General features: G+C 33.1%; 2 protein-coding genes across 3 annotated transcripts in view; one reads left to right on the top strand and one right to left on the bottom strand.

The window, feature by feature from the left end:
- The first annotated feature begins 813 nt into the window (after window positions 1–813).
- Window positions 814–3,852, top strand: LOC123864984 (MRN complex-interacting protein). 2 transcript variants are annotated; one of them, XM_045905809.1, is made up of 2 exons: window positions 814–1,086; window positions 1,821–3,852. In XM_045905809.1, exons 1-2 carry the CDS (start codon window positions 1,036–1,038, stop codon window positions 2,694–2,696), a joined length of 927 nt encoding a protein of 308 aa, XP_045761765.1. In that variant the 5' UTR covers window positions 814–1,035; the 3' UTR covers window positions 2,697–3,852. The 2 variants fall into 2 exon arrangements, with proteins under 2 accessions (XP_045761765.1, XP_045761766.1); XM_045905810.1 differs by having other exon boundaries at window positions 1,054–1,138.
- A 794-nt stretch (window positions 3,853–4,646) lies between these two features.
- Window positions 4,647–16,604, bottom strand: part of LOC123864982 (extracellular sulfatase SULF-1 homolog) — a 106,925-nt gene continuing 94,967 nt past the window's right edge. Inside the window, exons 11-18 of the mRNA XM_045905807.1 lie at window positions 10,305–10,461; window positions 9,810–9,955; window positions 8,149–9,587; window positions 7,950–8,064; window positions 7,379–7,598; window positions 6,960–7,091; window positions 6,466–6,544; window positions 4,647–5,987 (exon numbers count right to left, since the gene is read on the bottom strand). Of these exons, the coding sequence (XP_045761763.1) occupies window positions 5,906–5,987; window positions 6,466–6,544; window positions 6,960–7,091; window positions 7,379–7,598; window positions 7,950–8,064; window positions 8,149–9,587; window positions 9,810–9,955; window positions 10,305–10,461 (2,370 nt within the window). The 3' untranslated portion in view covers window positions 4,647–5,905. The remainder of the gene's footprint in view (window positions 5,988–6,465; window positions 6,545–6,959; window positions 7,092–7,378; window positions 7,599–7,949; window positions 8,065–8,148; window positions 9,588–9,809; window positions 9,956–10,304; window positions 10,462–16,604) is intronic.

Genomic DNA, 16,604 nt, shown 5'->3' with positions numbered 1-16,604 from the left:
GAAAAAATAAATGAATGTACAGACTATTCGTCCAAATATTTATACTGTAATAATAACTATTATGTATACCTAACTAGTTACTTGAAATAATAACTAAAGATACATTTTTGCAATGTTGTGTTAGTGACAAATCGATTACCTTTTCTTAATATTGTGTGAAAATAATTGTAACTATCTTGGAAATGGCTATTAAACAACTTTAAATAGGTTTACAAAATTTTCTTCAATGAATTTTAAAGAGCTGTTTTTTTTTTGTACAAGCCACAAGCTCTACAAGATGTGCAATAAAATATTATATCTAGCTTTAATTTATTTTCAAAAGGAGATAAGTTCTACAATTATTAAATTTTTGTTGCCTTCAAATTGAACCACGTCGAACGTGTATTGTGTCGCTTTAATTTGAACAACCTTTAAGCACCATAATTAATTATTGTGTATTGATCGTTTAAATATAATATTGACAAATTAAAAATAATAGTTTAAAATATGATAATATACGAAAACTGTGATGAATGTGGCTCAGATAATAAAATAATAAAAATAAGTTTTTTTGGCATTTATTGTAACCAAATTCCCAGAACAAAGCTAAGCATGGCTAAACAAAGAGTACTATCATGATACTATCATAATATTTTTACGGTCGCTCGCTTTTCATAGGTAACTACGGTTCTAATGTTACCCACCTTGACTGATCTTATTATTGATTAAAAAAATTTATGGTAGTTTTTTTTTAACTTTATATGGTAATTTTAGAATGTATTTTTCTTTTTCTGTCAATGTCAGGTTGACATTGACTTGTGACTTCAGCGTCAATTCAATTTTAAATTTGAGTTTTTGCGGTCTAGGTTGAATTTTTATTCTTAGTTTTGTTTTGTATTTGTATTCGATTTTGGTTTGTATTTTGCTGTTAAATATCCAATCTCTATTAATAAATATAAAAAAAATACTTGAATTAGGTAGTGGAGTTGCATGATTTAACAAAAACAAACATTTTTCTTTCTGAGCTGCATTGTGATAACAATTCAGAACTTAATAATGCCGCAAGTTTTCCAAGTACTGAAATGTTACAAATGTTCAGTCTTTCAGGTAACAATATTCATGAAATTGATTATTTTGCTTTCATTAGTTAGCTAGAGAGGTATGTTATTTTATTAATCACAATATTATTAAGTATGTAGATTTTATCGACAGCATTTTTTGACTGATTCTTCGAATCTTAACAAATATAACAATGCAACCTACCTACCTAGGTTCCCAAGTAACAAGCATGAAATAGGTAACTAGCATATTTGCGACAGCGTGTAGGTACCTAGGTACTTGATATTTTATGATCCGCTAGTTGAACAAAGTTGACTTTATTAACTGACTAGGTTGTTCAATGGCCTAAGTAAGTATTTTATGTTTCTTCTATACATCTGAGAGCACTTTAAGCCATTGGTCGCGGTTATTATCTCTACTAATGCCACAGTTTTTTATGCCTGATAATAATTAATCATTAAGCTCCAAACCTAAGCTACTTTTTCATCCTTAATGATTTGGAAAGAAAAGTTGGCAATTATTTTGTGTGAAAACTTATACCTACCTGTAAAATAGGTCTGGAGCAATAATCAATTTCCGTTAAATTGGCAACATGGTAGGATGAAGAAGAATCAAGTCTCATAGATACTGTAATTTCTCTTATGCACTTACTTGGAAATTAAGGGGATCAAAAAATGTGAACCCAAAAAATGTACCAAATATAGTACTTGCCAAAATTTTATAGGTACTAATGCTTACTGGGATCATTCTATTTCTTAAACTTGACAAATCTGATTTAATAGGTTCACCAAACAAGAAAGGATAACAAATGGAAATGTAAAATGTGTGGTGAGAAGCAATCAGTTAAAAGACACTATGGCATAGGCACAGCAAAAGACTGTAGAATAAATGTTCAAAAGCTAAACAATTTGCGTGGAGGTATAGAAGAATTAAAATTGAAGACTACAGATTCAGAAGATAGTGACTATGAAACCAACACAGAGAATGTTGATAAAACTAATTACATTCAAGGGTTATTGGATAATGCTAAAAAAGAAAGTAAATGGTTAGCTTATGTTGAGAAAGAGGAAAATTCTGTAGTAAAAGAACCAGAGTATTTTAACAATGTAGAGGTGTGTTTAGAGCTCCCTAAAAAACGGAAGATAAACAGAAAAAGTAAACCATTCAAAATCCCTAAAGTATCTAATGAATGCAATAAAAAAACTCAAATTAATAATGAAATTTTCAAAAAGTTACCCACACCTAAGAGTGATGAGTTGAATATTTTTAACCATAACGATAATTGCACTGACTTAAATAATAAAAACAATGTAAGATATCAACTTGAATCGATTAAAAGAGATATTAAAAGCGTAGATTTTCAAACAAATAAAAGCTCTAAATGGGCACAATATATAGCATATGATACTGAAACTGATGATCAATATATAGATATAGACAATGATGAGAATCGTAAAGAACATCATGATGACAATAAAGCAGAAAATTGTGCAACTTATTACCAAGAAGAAGAAAAATGTTATCAGCTAAATGTGATGGATGATAATGAAAGCAAAAGCAATAGCAAAGAAACAGAAGTTCATCACAAACTTGTTACTAATAAACTTTTATTTTCTTTGTGTGATGACAGTGATATAGATAACATTTTAGACTTCTAATTTATTTTCTGATATTTTTGGCAACAATAATCTTGTAGATAAAAAAAAATCTTATCCATTGAATTCCTAGTTAAAATAATACTTTTATTCTTTCATACAAGTTTTCTGTTAGACATGTACATCAAGTCGGATCTGAGCATGGTGCTGAATCACAGCTTTGTTAGTGCCACAATATCTAGATTTTTCTTGTGTACTTTTTGTAAGAATTGGTTAACAAATAAAATTAAATTAAATAGTTTTATAATTTTTTATTAATAAAACCAATACACAGGATATTCCACAAAATGCTAATGCTAATTAATGTAACTAAGATATTCATGGTTGGCAAATAGCATTTTTTCTATAATAACATCTTAGATTACATACTCGCCTAGGTTAGATAAAATGTCACAAGACATTTCACGTACTTTTGAGATCAATTCCTATAGTCCAGTCCAGTCTTTAACTTTACTATAATCTCAATTTTTGAGTAAGGTAAAGGCAGACGTCTGCTGGAGATGGGTCGGACCGCAACGGCGCGTAACGCATTTTGTACCTACGTACCTAATATCCGCCCCGTCGTAAATGTGGTGGATTTTTGAAAAATCTAATGGATTTTGTATTGCAATGCGGCCCGACCCGGCCCGCCTGGTTGACTTTATCCCTTAATGTTCTGTGACATTCTATCTAGACGGAGTTGACGAGCTTTGCGTTTGAGCGATCGGTCAAGCAGTAACAGAGCGCGCTGAATAAGTTGCTCCGTATCCTCTAATAAGTTCGCCCACCAATTTTACTCAGCGCATATTTGCTACTGATGCAATGAAGATGGTGCGCAGCACGCGCATGGACAAGAAATTTGAATTTTTATGGGCATCCTCTAGGCAAGCGCGCTGCATCCTCACTTCCTAACTTGCCAGTTAGTTAGATTGCAGCCAAACGCTAGCCTATAAATGAAAATAAAAAGTTTTTTTGGTGCAGCATATTTTGGAAGCGTGCAACGTTGCACGATTCGAGAATGGGGATCTAGCACGTGTCGTACCTTCTTTCTTCACTCTGGGCTGGGTTCCGCACTTAAACGTTGCCGTCTGTTGTGCATTGTCGTACCCATCCACTTTGGAGCGCAAATACAGTGGATAAGCAGCTTCATGTGTAAACCTGGACGCAACGCGCTTGATTCCATTTTGGGAAAAAACTATTAGGTTTAAAATTTTCTTCAAAAATATTTTTAAGTAAACGAGGTAAATGATTAAGATCTTGCAGCTGTACTTGTTGTTATTCGTACCGATGCTCACAAACGCAAAGCTGCAATTTCAACTTTATAATACATTCTAAGGATAACACCCTTATTCATCACATGGCAACAACTTGATATCACTTTTCAACCACTAATAGATAAAACACATACTACGACCTTGTTTTCAACAATACGATATTTTATTTTTATCTTAACAAAAAAATTATGGGTGTTACTGGCATATTTTAATATGTTAAAAAGTATCAAACGTTGGCTCAGTCAGTACCACTTTAATATACTTTGAGCAGGGACCGATAGATCTTATTTTTAACCCCCGACCCAAAAAGAGGGGTGTTATAAGTTTGACGTGTGTATCTGTGTGTCAGTGTATCTGTCTGTGGCATCGTAGCGCCTAAACGAATGAACCGATTTTAATTTACTTTTTTTTGTTTGAAAGGTGGCTTAATCGAGAGTGTTCTTAGCTATAATCCAAAAAAATTGGTTCAGCCGTTTAAAAGTTATCAGCTCTTTTCTAGTTTTCTTGTAGAAAAGAAGGTTAGATAACCGTTAGGTTCATAATATTATGTCAATTGACAAATGTCAAGCTGTCAAGATCGACGTTGCCTAGATACATGATTATTTATTTGAAAATGATGTTTTGGAAAACTCAGATACTTTGGACTAGTTACTTTAACCTTGACTTGTCGGGGGTGTTATAAATTTTTAATTTACACTTGTTCTTTAAGATAATCTATTATCTAATACATATAACATAAACAATACATGTCAGTGATAACTTGTTATTGACTATTGATTATGATAATAAATTAGTTACAAAAAAAAAACACCAAAGTTTTCGGTCCCTGTTAGTATTAAAATTAGTTAGGACTATTTTACAAATAATACTTGACGGTAGCGACGCAATTTGCAAATGTCTACAATGTACAAACATGTCCAAAGGTAGGAAGACTTCTCCTTAGATATAACCTTCTAAGTGACTATTACAGATTGGAGATTATACTTTTTATAACCGACTACGAAAATGCAAGAAGTATAAAAGTCTTGATGTGGTAGATACATTACCTATATTATGTAAATCAATCTGCTAATTTTATCATAGATAAACAACCAGAACATATTCGTTATAGGTACTACTGTACAACAATAGTAGAGTTTCGTCTATATAAAGCTATTTTTTATTATAATATTATAAATACGTATATACCGTAGGCCTATTAAACATGACATTGATAAAGTTTGATTATAGGAAGCCCTACAAGATTCGATGTAATTTCTCATTCTAATGGAGGCTGTAGCCAGTGTAGAGGTCTATTTCATGCTGTTAGACGGTTAGTTCTATTGACCGAACTATCTAAAAAAAGTCGGGTCTGTTCGATAACTCGGTCTAAGAGATCGAATGCCTAATATTTCTCTCGATCATTTCGACCGAGCGGTCGAACAGACTGGCCTTTTCCCCACCGATTGTTCGTATTGCAATCCAACTAACAGCCCTGCTGGGCGATTCATAACACTCGATTCGGTAAGTTATCGTTCGATAAGATGTATTTTTCAATGAAAACTACATCTTATCGAAAGATAACTTACCGAATCGAAGTGTTCTGAATCACCCTACTGAACGGAATAGACTTAATTTGAAAAACATCTAAAGAAAATAAATAATAACACGAATTCATCATGAAACTATCGACTAGGGAAATTGCGAACCAATTTTAAAAATACTTATGATTTTACCTAATTAATTAATATTTATCAAGAACAATCATAGTCCGTCGAATATTTCTTTCTAGTTATGGCCTTGTTTCTAATAACAACTTATGGTTATTATCCTCATTTGAATTAGTTTTCTATAACAGAAACATCAGTTCTTTGAGATTTTTGCCGACCACCCATTTTTTATCTTCTTGTTGATCTTTGGGTGCCAATGATCTTTTTTTCTTTTTCACAATAAAACTCCTAAAAGGTTAATTTAAATCGACTAGAACGCCATCGTGTGTCGACGTCGATGCAACTCCCTGGCTCTCGCATATCGACGACCATAACCACTCCATCGCCAGGCTCTGAGAAAACAAAACAATAAGTAATTTTAGTTAAATTACAACTCTTTCCTAAAATCATGAGGTTATGATGTGGATCCACTCATTTTTCATACTAAAAGGAGACAAAATAAGTTACAGTTTTAAGTTCACATCAAACCCTAAAAACATTAGTTTCCCTAGTAGGTACGCCACTTTGACACGTCTTTTAAAAAATTGGTCAAGTGCGAGCCAGATTCGCTCACGAAGGATTCAGTACCATCATACTAGAAATAACACTTTAATTTTTTTTTTAATTTTCATGGCAACTATTTTGAAATTTATTTTTTGTTGTTATAGCAGCAATAGGAATTACACATTGTGTAAAATTTCAATTGTCTACCTATTATGGTTCACGAGATACAGCTCGCTGACAAACATGCAGACAGACAACGGAGTCTTAGTAATAGTTCAAGTACAGAACCCTATAAAGCTAAGTAGGCGAAACAATAAGACTAGATACCTTTCACTATACCCTGCTGGTTCGCCTCTGTACATCATATGGTCATCTTCATATCGTCTGCTCATGTCGTCATTGCCACCTGTTGAATAGAATAGGTAAATAAATAAGGATTAAGACGAATTACGTGAAATGTTGAAACAGTAATGTTCAAGAAGGAGGCTACACAGCTATTTTCAGTTATGATTATTCCAGTCCATACACATTTTCGATAACCTATTTTTAACCCCCGACTCAAAAACAAGGGTGTTATAAGTTTGACGTGTGTATCTGTGTATCTGTCTGCGGCATCGTAGCTCCTAAACTAATGAACCGATTTTAATTTAGTTTTTTTTGTTTGAAAGGTGGCTTGATCGAGAGTGTTCTTAGCTATAATCCACGAAAATCGGTTCAGCCGTTTGAAAGTTATCAGCTCTTTTCTAGTTACTGTAACATTCACTTGTCGGGAGTGTTATAAATTTTTAATTTACACTTGTCGTGGAAGTAGTGATACTTACCACCTGGATTAGAATGAGAGAATCGCCTGCAAGATGGTCCGCGACAGTTCAGCAGCTGTTGCAACTGATTGTGAAAATAGTCTTTTTCTGATGCTGTTAGATGTTTCATCCTGTTTTGTGTCTCGAACGGATCTGGAAAAACGGAATGCAAATTACAAAACCTAAGTAGTAAACCTTTTAATACCTAAATAAATTTTTTTAAAATACCTAAAATCTAAATACTTAAATAAAACCTAAATACTTTTATTGTTATATATTTCAGGTAAATACTTATTGTATAATTAAACTGGATCCTCATTTTATGAGAATCCATTCATAGGTGTTAAACTAATTCAAAATCTAGTTCTAGATGTTGTTCGTAACAATTTTGTTAGTAAGTACATATTTTAATTATATTATGATATTCTCAAGCTACATACCAATTCGTAAGTTGTAATACGTGACTAATCCAGTAACAAATTCACAGTAAAGAAGATTGTGAGTGGCGTTGATAGTTCTCACGCAGTTGTATGTATTGTTGGAGGAGCTCATACAAAAGCAGAAGGGTCCGGCTGTCCATAGCGGCGCAGTACGCCAGTGGTCGTTATCATGTCGGAAACAGTTCATGCGTTCAGATTCGCACAACCTCTCCAGTTCCGCCTAATAGAAAACATTACACAAGAATTAATTTAGGATGTGTCATGGTTGTATTGTGATATTTTTAACCTCCGACCCAAAAAGAGGGGTATTATAAGTTTGACGTGTGTATCTGTCTGTGGCATCGTAGCTCCTAAACTAATGAACCGATTTTAATTTTGTTTTTTTGTTTGAAAGGTGGCTTGATCGAGAGTGTTCTTAGCTATAATCCAAAAAAATCGGTTCAGCCGTTTGAAAGTTATCAGCTCTTTTCTAGTTACTGTAACCTTCATTTGTCGGGGGTGTTTTAAATTTTTAATTTACACTTGTGATTTTTAGATCATTATTGCGCTCGAAACATTTATTCATCCATACCTTTTTCTTCATTTTTCTCAATTTCTTTCTTAGCCTTTGTTCTTTTAATTTTCTCCGCTCGTCTCTCAACTTTTGTGCAGTTTCCAAATAAGTGTTACCGGAAGGTTTTATTTTCCTTTAACAGAAATCATCAATGTTCTTTAGGAAAAGCGAATTTATTACAAAAATGCTATTTTTATTTAAATAAGACTTTACTCACCGACTCTCCTCACAATAACACACGTGTTTATCTTCGTTTTCAATAAACAAGGGGTGAAGCCTTCTTTGAAATATGTCGAATGGCTTGCTGAATATGCCATTATTGTTTGAGTTTCCTTTGTTAGGATTTATTTGTTCGTACTCAGAAGCATCGAATCTTGTTGGACCTAATGTGGCAGTAGTAGTTTTATGTCTTACCGTCTGTTTAGGTCTAGAACTATGATGGTGCGGTGTTGGCGTTGGATTAAATTTATGGCTTGATATAATATCATCTGCTGCTGACGTATAGAAATGTAAAGTAGATAAAATATCAGATGTTGTTTTGGTATCAATTGTGGGTGTTTCACTACTTTTAGTCGGCTTTGTGCTTGTAACGTCGCGTAGTTTTGAAAATTCAGTCGTTGTTATGTCATTAATAGCATCTGTTATACTTGAATGTATATCTTTGTAGTCTATAGTATTTTGTTCAATGAAATTGGCCTCAGTGGTTGCTATAGTGGTTGGAAATTTTGGTGATTCCGTATAATTTGTTGCAGTTTCGGTTTGATCAGAAATGTTAAAAAAGTTGAGCACTGTTTCTGTGGTTGTTTCATTCTTCAGTTGTGTATTGAAAATATCATCTTTGGTATTAGCATTAACAGTGGGTATAATGTATTCATTGGAGTGTCTAAATTTTTTATCATATGAAGTAATGTTTCTGTGTTTCGATTTTATTCTGTGTATTCTATTTTTTCTGAAGTTATCTCTTGTATGGTTATTGTGAATTACAGTCTTGTTATCCAAATTATGAAAAGTATATGATGGGCCTATAGTTTGTACTTCAACGGCAGGTTTACTAATTTTTAAATGCCTCTTAATTTCTTTCAAGTCTTCTAGTTTTGTTCTCAGTTGTCTTATTTGGTCTTCTAAACTCAGTCTATTTGTATGCCACGCTTTTAAATCATTATAAATTACTTGTGAACAATTCACAGTTCCATTTTCTTCAATCTTACATTCTAATGACGATTCATTGTTATTTAACATTGGATCAGTTTTTTGTTTATGTTTAATATGATTCCAATGCTGTGCGCGCCGTTTAGTTCTCTTATGATCTATATTATCTTTGGTGCGTTCATAGGCCTTAAGAAATGCTTCAGTTTCTTTAATAAGTTTATCGATGTTGTTTTCAATATTCCTCTTTTCCAATTCATCCACAGGTTCATTTTTAAAGCTCAGATGTCCTATACTTGGATTCTCTTCTAGAATACCGTCTACAGTGTTTGGTTCAAAAACGTCATTATTAATTGACCTGCGACTTCTAGTACTATTTTCTTTTAGTAAATCGGTAGGTCGTCTAGCGATAGTGCCATCGGTTTCCAGCCTTGTATAAACGAGCCCACTTGGAGTGAAGCAAGCACATTTTTTTGTACTCATTTTAGGTTGCGGCACGCCAATATCTGGCTGTAAAAAAAAATTCTTAATATTGTTACAGATTCAGAATATAACTTGCTATGTCCATAGTATTTTCCCCGAATACCTATGTTCCTAAACCTGTTCATGAAAACCATCTGTACTGCTTTACATAAATATGTATAGTTTATTTTCATACAAACATAAAACGTCTATTTTATTACCTATTGTTAGTTGTAATAAGAAACAAGAGAATATTCAAAATCATTTCACCTCGTATTTGCATTTGTGTTTTCGCCATCGCCCGTTAACCAGAACGCATTTCCATTTCCGTCCAACAGAGCATGGAGCACGCAACTCTGCTTTGGAACACTCGACCGCTAAACGCGCTGCCTTTCCGTTAATACTACTTTCAAGTTCTGGAAACATCGTTGAAAGGCCACATACAAAAATTCTGTAACAACTTCATCTTGGAATATTAGTACTCTAAAAAGTAATCAATACTAGCTTTTTCCTGCACTTCGGCAGTGTAGTTTAAGATTTTAAAATATCCTGTTAGAATTTTTTAAATTCTCATTGGAGAACTACGACAAAAAGAAAACCTAAGTACCTACACGTGAAAACTCAAGTTCCTAGAACCAGTGATTTGAGCTATATCTTGATTTTTGAGTTGATTCAGTATGTTGTCAGTCAGTCGGTTCATCCCATATTCTCTAACTCTCTGCTTTTCGTCCGTAGACTTGGTTTTACCAGAAGTTATATAAGTACCTGAAGGGGTAAGATAAGGGTTTAGTTGATTATTGGTTCCGGTCTCCTCTCCTTCTAAAGCTTTTTCTAAACTTGCTTCAAGTATAGGATTGTGACTTTCATTTGATATAAGCGGCTCTGAAGACTTGTTAATTTCATAGTGAGCTTCAACGCTTTCCTGGAAAAGAGAAAAAAATTAAAAAAATCACCATAATTAAAAACTAAAGGGCTTAAAAATAAATAATAATAATCTATTTTAGAATGGGTAAATGAAGCCTATACATTTAATAACCCCAACAACAAGCAATCTAGTAACCCCACTTTACAATTTCGATCGTCTTATTTGGATCTCTTTTGCAATTGTAATAATAATATGCTTTTAATTCTTCCATTTGTAATAAGGTTGGGCATGGATTATTATTTATAAAACTAATCAAAATTTCAAGTCGATACATTAAAATTTACTGTGATATGAGTTGTGACAGTAGTGTTGAATTGGGGATCCTGTATCAAAATCCATGGGGATTTTGGATCACTCTCGCTAACGCTCGTTCGCTACGCTCACCGTGATACAAAATCCCCATGAATTTTGATACAGGATCCCCAATGTAGGCTACTGTCCACAACAACACATTAAATAAATGGAGTATTCCTAAATCCAAGCAACAATTAATCACTATCAACAGTGAGACAAAATCCTCAATGACTAGTTATTGCGGATCCTATATCATACGCCCGCACCGCACAGTGGATGATATAATACGATGAGTTCGACGAGACTGCGGCATTCATAAGAAATGCGAACGAGCCCATATGCATGATAATTTTACGTCTAAAAGTTTGCTCTCGCATAGTTAACCATTTGATTTGTTGCGCTCAAATTATTTTTGTATATTGATCGTGTTTCTGCTTGATCCGGCATTGCTGTATTCATTAGTATGAATTTCGATCGATTGATTCGAGGCTTGCGCATACTTATAATAGGTTGGATAAAGGTAGACTCTTTAAATGTTTATAGCTCATCAGAAATATATTCGTATTACATTAACGATTGCTTTTCCACATATCGGACATAACATTTTATCCAACGATAAAGCACATTTAGTACACGTTATAGCATGACCACATGGTATATAACACGCAGCTACTTCTTCTACAAGACAAATTTTGCAGCAAAGTGTTTCTTTAATATTTTCAACACATAATATGTTTCTGTCTGCAAAAGAACTTATTATATTGTTATTTACAAATTGTTCAGATACTTTTGATGCACCACAAACATCTTTGCTATCACTTTGTAGGTATGTTTCACCCTTCACAAGTAAAACATAGGGACAGGACGGAAACCAGCGTGCGTGCTCCGACCATGGATGATCTTCGATGCCCCAGTCTTTGAGCCTGCCATCACAAAAGTAACAAATCACGCGATCACTATCTCCTGTATAAAAAAAACCAGCATCAGCCATTTCTTGAGGTTTTTGATTTAAATCTTGAGGCCAGGTATCAAAACTTCGCAATCTTGCGATTTGAGTTGCATAGCGAGGATATTTAGGATATATTAACTCCATTCTGATCTACAAACAATGAATTTTGGATAAAGATTTATTAGTAAAAATATATTATAGCAGATTTCTAGTAAGGTGTGCAAGCTTATCATACATTATTATTTATCGAAAATTAATTCTTTAATGATGAATTTAGACACATTTCCCGCTATTTAAATATATTTCGATTGTTATAAATACTTTGATAAATAGAGATTAATGGACGAAAAAAATACGTACAATGCGTACTAATATAATAAATTCACTGATGCCCCCACGACTTCATCTGCATGGATTTAGGTTTTTAAATCCTGCGGGAACTCTATGATTTTCCGAGATAAAAAGTTGTCTATATCTCTCCAGTTCTTTTACTATACCCACGAAAAATCATGTCGATTCGTTGCTCCGTTGCGACGTGATTGAAGGACGAACCAATAAACAAACAAACAGACACACTTTAGCATTTATAATAAGTATGATTAGTGATGCAAAAAGGCGTCTGTCTAAACTAAAGACTAACGGCTGAATCTTGCCGAAATTTGATACACAGACAATTCACATCTTGGAGACGGATCCAGGATATTTTTTGACGTCGAAAATTAAAGGATTTCCACTCAAGTTTTAAATCAAATTCGCAAGGAAGAAGATTGAAGCATCAAATAGGAGCAAATATTATTAGACCTTTCACAAATTTTATACCTACCTATGGAAAGTAGTAAAATGTATAACCTTTTAACATTTTAACTATCGCGAGTCCGACGCATACCATTCCTTTTACGGTTAGATCTCAATTCACTGCGTAACTATAAACAACAGCGTCTTCCATGCTTCAAAATCGAACACCTATAGCTGATGCGGCAATAATTTATACGTAAGACAGTGTTCATACGAATGTATAAATCTAGTCTGATTACTTTCGCAAATATAAGTTTTATGTTGTGATGATTTAGTGTTTAAAGTTACATGCGCAAATGTTTAAATCTAATTTATTTCAATCCATTTCGTTTATTATGAAAGAGGTTTTAGAATTCGAGCGTATAAATAGGTCGATCCTAAGCGTCACCATTCCTTTCTTTCCGAGTTTTGGATACGACGACAACAACAGTCGAAATAAAGTATGTAAGTATTTTTATTTTATATGTTTATTTTTGAATTAAGCAACTAGGTACCTATTGAATTTTTATTTGGAGTTTTCATGTTGATAGTTACTTAAATTGTTTTTCAGGGCCTCTTCATCTTTCATCAATCCATTTGACGAAGACGAAGACCCCATCGCTTTGGTGCAGCCCCCATCAACATCGAAGTCTCTTAAGAAGAAACGTGAGGTGAAGCGGAAGAAGACGATCAAGAAAAAGGAGGTGACTTCTTCTGCTCCGAAGAATCCGTTCGAATCGAGCGGATCGGAATCTGAACCCGAAACGTCTCCAAATACACCTACGAGTCCATCTGTTAAGCGGAGGAGGTTTATTACCGAATCTGAGGTGAGTTGTCTTATTTATATTTTATTGGATTAAAGCTTTTAAAAGACTTCCCAATAAGAATGTTGTTAGGCAATTGGTCTGTATATAAATTTATGAATATAGTTTGTTAAAGTTATTATTTTGTTAGGGATCATATCCGAAGGGTACCAGTGGGATCCTATTACTAAGCTACCGCTGTCCGCCCGGACGTCTGTCTGTCAGCGGGCTTTATCTCATGAACCATAATAGGTAGAGAGTTGAAATTATCGCAGATGATACTAAATTGAATATTTTTCAATTTCAGGATGAATCTACTAGCAAGCCAGTGCGCGCTGCGAAATTGAGAAGTTTTCTCAGTCGGCGCGTTGCGTCGGGGTATACATCCCAATCAGACCCATCGAAGAAAGGCAGCTACTACTTCGAGCTGCGCGTCTACAACTCTGAAGAAGTGGAGAAACTCGCGAACAATGAGCGTTGGAAGCATGCCATCTGCACACTAAAACTTGCAACTGATTTAAATTCGGTGGTATGGAAGTCCCTCACCAAATTAATTGATGATAGTAAGGCTGAACTAAAAAATATTCAGCCCATTTTATACCCTGCAAATGAAAATAATTTCTAAGATAAATTTTGTAAATTAAATTTTGTAAATCTTAGAAATTATTTTCATAAATAAATTCAAAAAATATTTCATCTGCAACATATTGTATATAATAAGTATGACAATTAAATTACTATCTTTATGTTTGTGCCTGTAAATATTTTTTAACGTGTTTTTTTTACAGAAATTACAAAGCCTAAACCATACAAAGCCTAGACCATACAAAGCCTAGATCATACAAAGCCTAGACCATACAAAACCTAGACCATACAAAGCCTAGACCATATGAAACTAGAAATATAAAAACTAGAACCATATGAAACTAGAACCATATAAAATTAAATTAACGTGTTTTTTTTACAGAAATTACAAAGCCTAAACCATACAAAGCCTAGACCATACAAAGCCTAGATCATACAAAGCCTAGACCATACAAAACCTAGACCATACAAAGCCTAGACCATATGAAACTAGAAACATAAAAACTAGAACCATATGAAACTAGAACCATATAAAATTAAATAAAAATGTCTAAATGTTCATATCGAAAGATTTGAAGTTGGGATATTAATAACGTGATACTTACAGCCCTTATACTCTTACTAAGTCTGCACATTGTCTGAAAATAACTAGATTACTTTATTTTAATACAGTCATCTCATAACTATCCAAAATTTAAAATCTAGAACTGAGAAACTAGAACCATACAAACTAGATACTTGACATGTTTGAATGTTGATATCGAAACATCGCATTACTTCCATTCTATTAATAACTGTTTACTGTTTATTAGCCAATAGCTTGATTTATTATTTAGCTGTATTTCCTTACCGATTTTTTATACGCAGAATATTAAAACCAGAACTGAGAAACTAGATACTAAATAGATAAACAAGATAAGCAATTCTATGAAATTGAAAATGTTTTTCTGCAAAGAGTGTAACCTTTATGTTAAAACATCTATATCGTCACATAACAGAACAAATACTCATAAATCTAATAGTTTATTTCAATCTAGATATGAGAATGTGCAAATTATAAAAACGGCTTTTAGAAACAGAATAGTCAGTTACAAAGTAAATCCGACCTCTACAACTTTAGTTCCAGAGAGTTTTTTTTCACAAATATTTAAAACCACACGCGAGATCATAAATATATCTCTAAAGAAACACACTGCCATTAAAGTAAATTTCGAGTTATTTGTTTCGTATATTTTACCAAAAAATTTTGAAAAGTCTATTAAATCTTTCAGTACTAAATATGGTATTATAGTCCAAAGTACTGATATTGATAATTTTTTATTACAATGTGCTCAAAAGTTAACTTGCAAATGCGCAGAATTCGAACAGTCAGAATCTGGTTGGACAATTGATTCTATCAGTCATTTGGAGATAAATATTAATAAATATAATCCTCTGAAAGGTGGATCATATTTGGCATTACCATCACATATAAGAAATACAAAATCATGTCTAAATATTCATAATTTCGATGATTGTTGCTTTTTATGGTGCATTGCTGCTAAAATGTATCCTACAAAACTTAATTCCAATAGAGTTTCATCATATCCTCATTATTCATTGCTTTTTGACATAAGAAATATGACATTTCCTCCGGGAATTGAAGATATTAAAACCTTTGAGAAGAACAATCCAACTATTAGTGTAAATGTTTATGGGTTAGAAGCCAATAATACAGTTACAGGTCCTTTGTATGTGACTTTAGCTCGAAAACTTACCCATGTTAATTTATTATATATTACTAAAAATGACAAAGCCCATTACTGTTTGATTAAAGACTTTGGCCGACTTGTGCGAAGGCAATTAACAAAACACAAGTCTAAAATATTTTTATGTGATGAATGTTTTTTATATTTCGCAAATGAACAAAAACTACACAATCACGATTGTGCTAAAAGACAAACTGTACTTCCAGAAGATGGTAGTAAGTTGCATTTTTCAAACTATGAGAGAACTCAAAGAATTCCTATCGTGATATATGGCGATTTTGAGAGCTTGCTTTGTAAATATTCAAACGAAAATAAATCTCTTTATACTGAAGATATACAAACACATGAACCATCTTGTTTCGCTTATTACATATGTTGCCATTCTAAACCTGAGCTTAATGACTTTGTAAGCTATCGCGGACCAAACTGTGGTAAAAAATTTGTTGAAAGCATTACGCGAGATGTAAAAAGATTGCACGGTATTTTAAATACAAATAATCCAATGTTTCCTCTTACTACCGAAGAGTTGACTTCATATAATGAAGCAAAAATTTGCTGCATCTGTAAAACAATGTTTAAAAAATATGATATAATAGTAAAGGATCATGACCATTTTACAGGTAAATACCGAGGCCCTGCTCACAACACTTGTAACATAAATGCAAAAAAATGTACGTTTATACCGATCATTTTTCATAACTTGAGTGGTTATGATTGCCACTTATTTATTAAAGAATTATCAGAAATTACCGGAAAAACGAGCTTGATACCAAAATCTAAAGAAAAATATATATCATTCACAAAATTTTTACCTATTGATAAAACAAATGCTGCTCAACTGAAGTTTATCGATTCATTTAATTTTTTGAGTTCGGGTTTGGATAAACTGGCAAAGAGTCTTCATCCGAATGATTTTCAGCATATGCGTGTATTTATTAAGGATGAACACTTATTAAATTTGGCCTGTAAAAAGGGTGTCTATTGTTA

This window comes from Maniola jurtina, chromosome 4, assembly GCF_905333055.1.
Source record: "Maniola jurtina chromosome 4, ilManJurt1.1, whole genome shotgun sequence".
Classification (NCBI taxonomy): domain Eukaryota; kingdom Metazoa; phylum Arthropoda; class Insecta; order Lepidoptera; family Nymphalidae; genus Maniola; species Maniola jurtina.
The sequence above is the reverse complement of the archived record's forward strand: the minus strand, read 5'-3'. Positions and strand labels throughout refer to the sequence as shown.

Excerpts from the sequence above, each read along its gene's own strand:
- LOC123864984 (XM_045905809.1), top strand. The coding sequence starts at position 1,036 with ATGCCGCAAGTTTTCCAAGTACTGAAATGTTACAAATGTTCAGTCTTT. Across the intron at positions 1,087-1,820 it reads ACAAATGTTCAGTCTTTCAG|GTTCACCAAACAAGAAAGGA; the intron begins GTAACAATATTC and ends CTGATTTAATAG.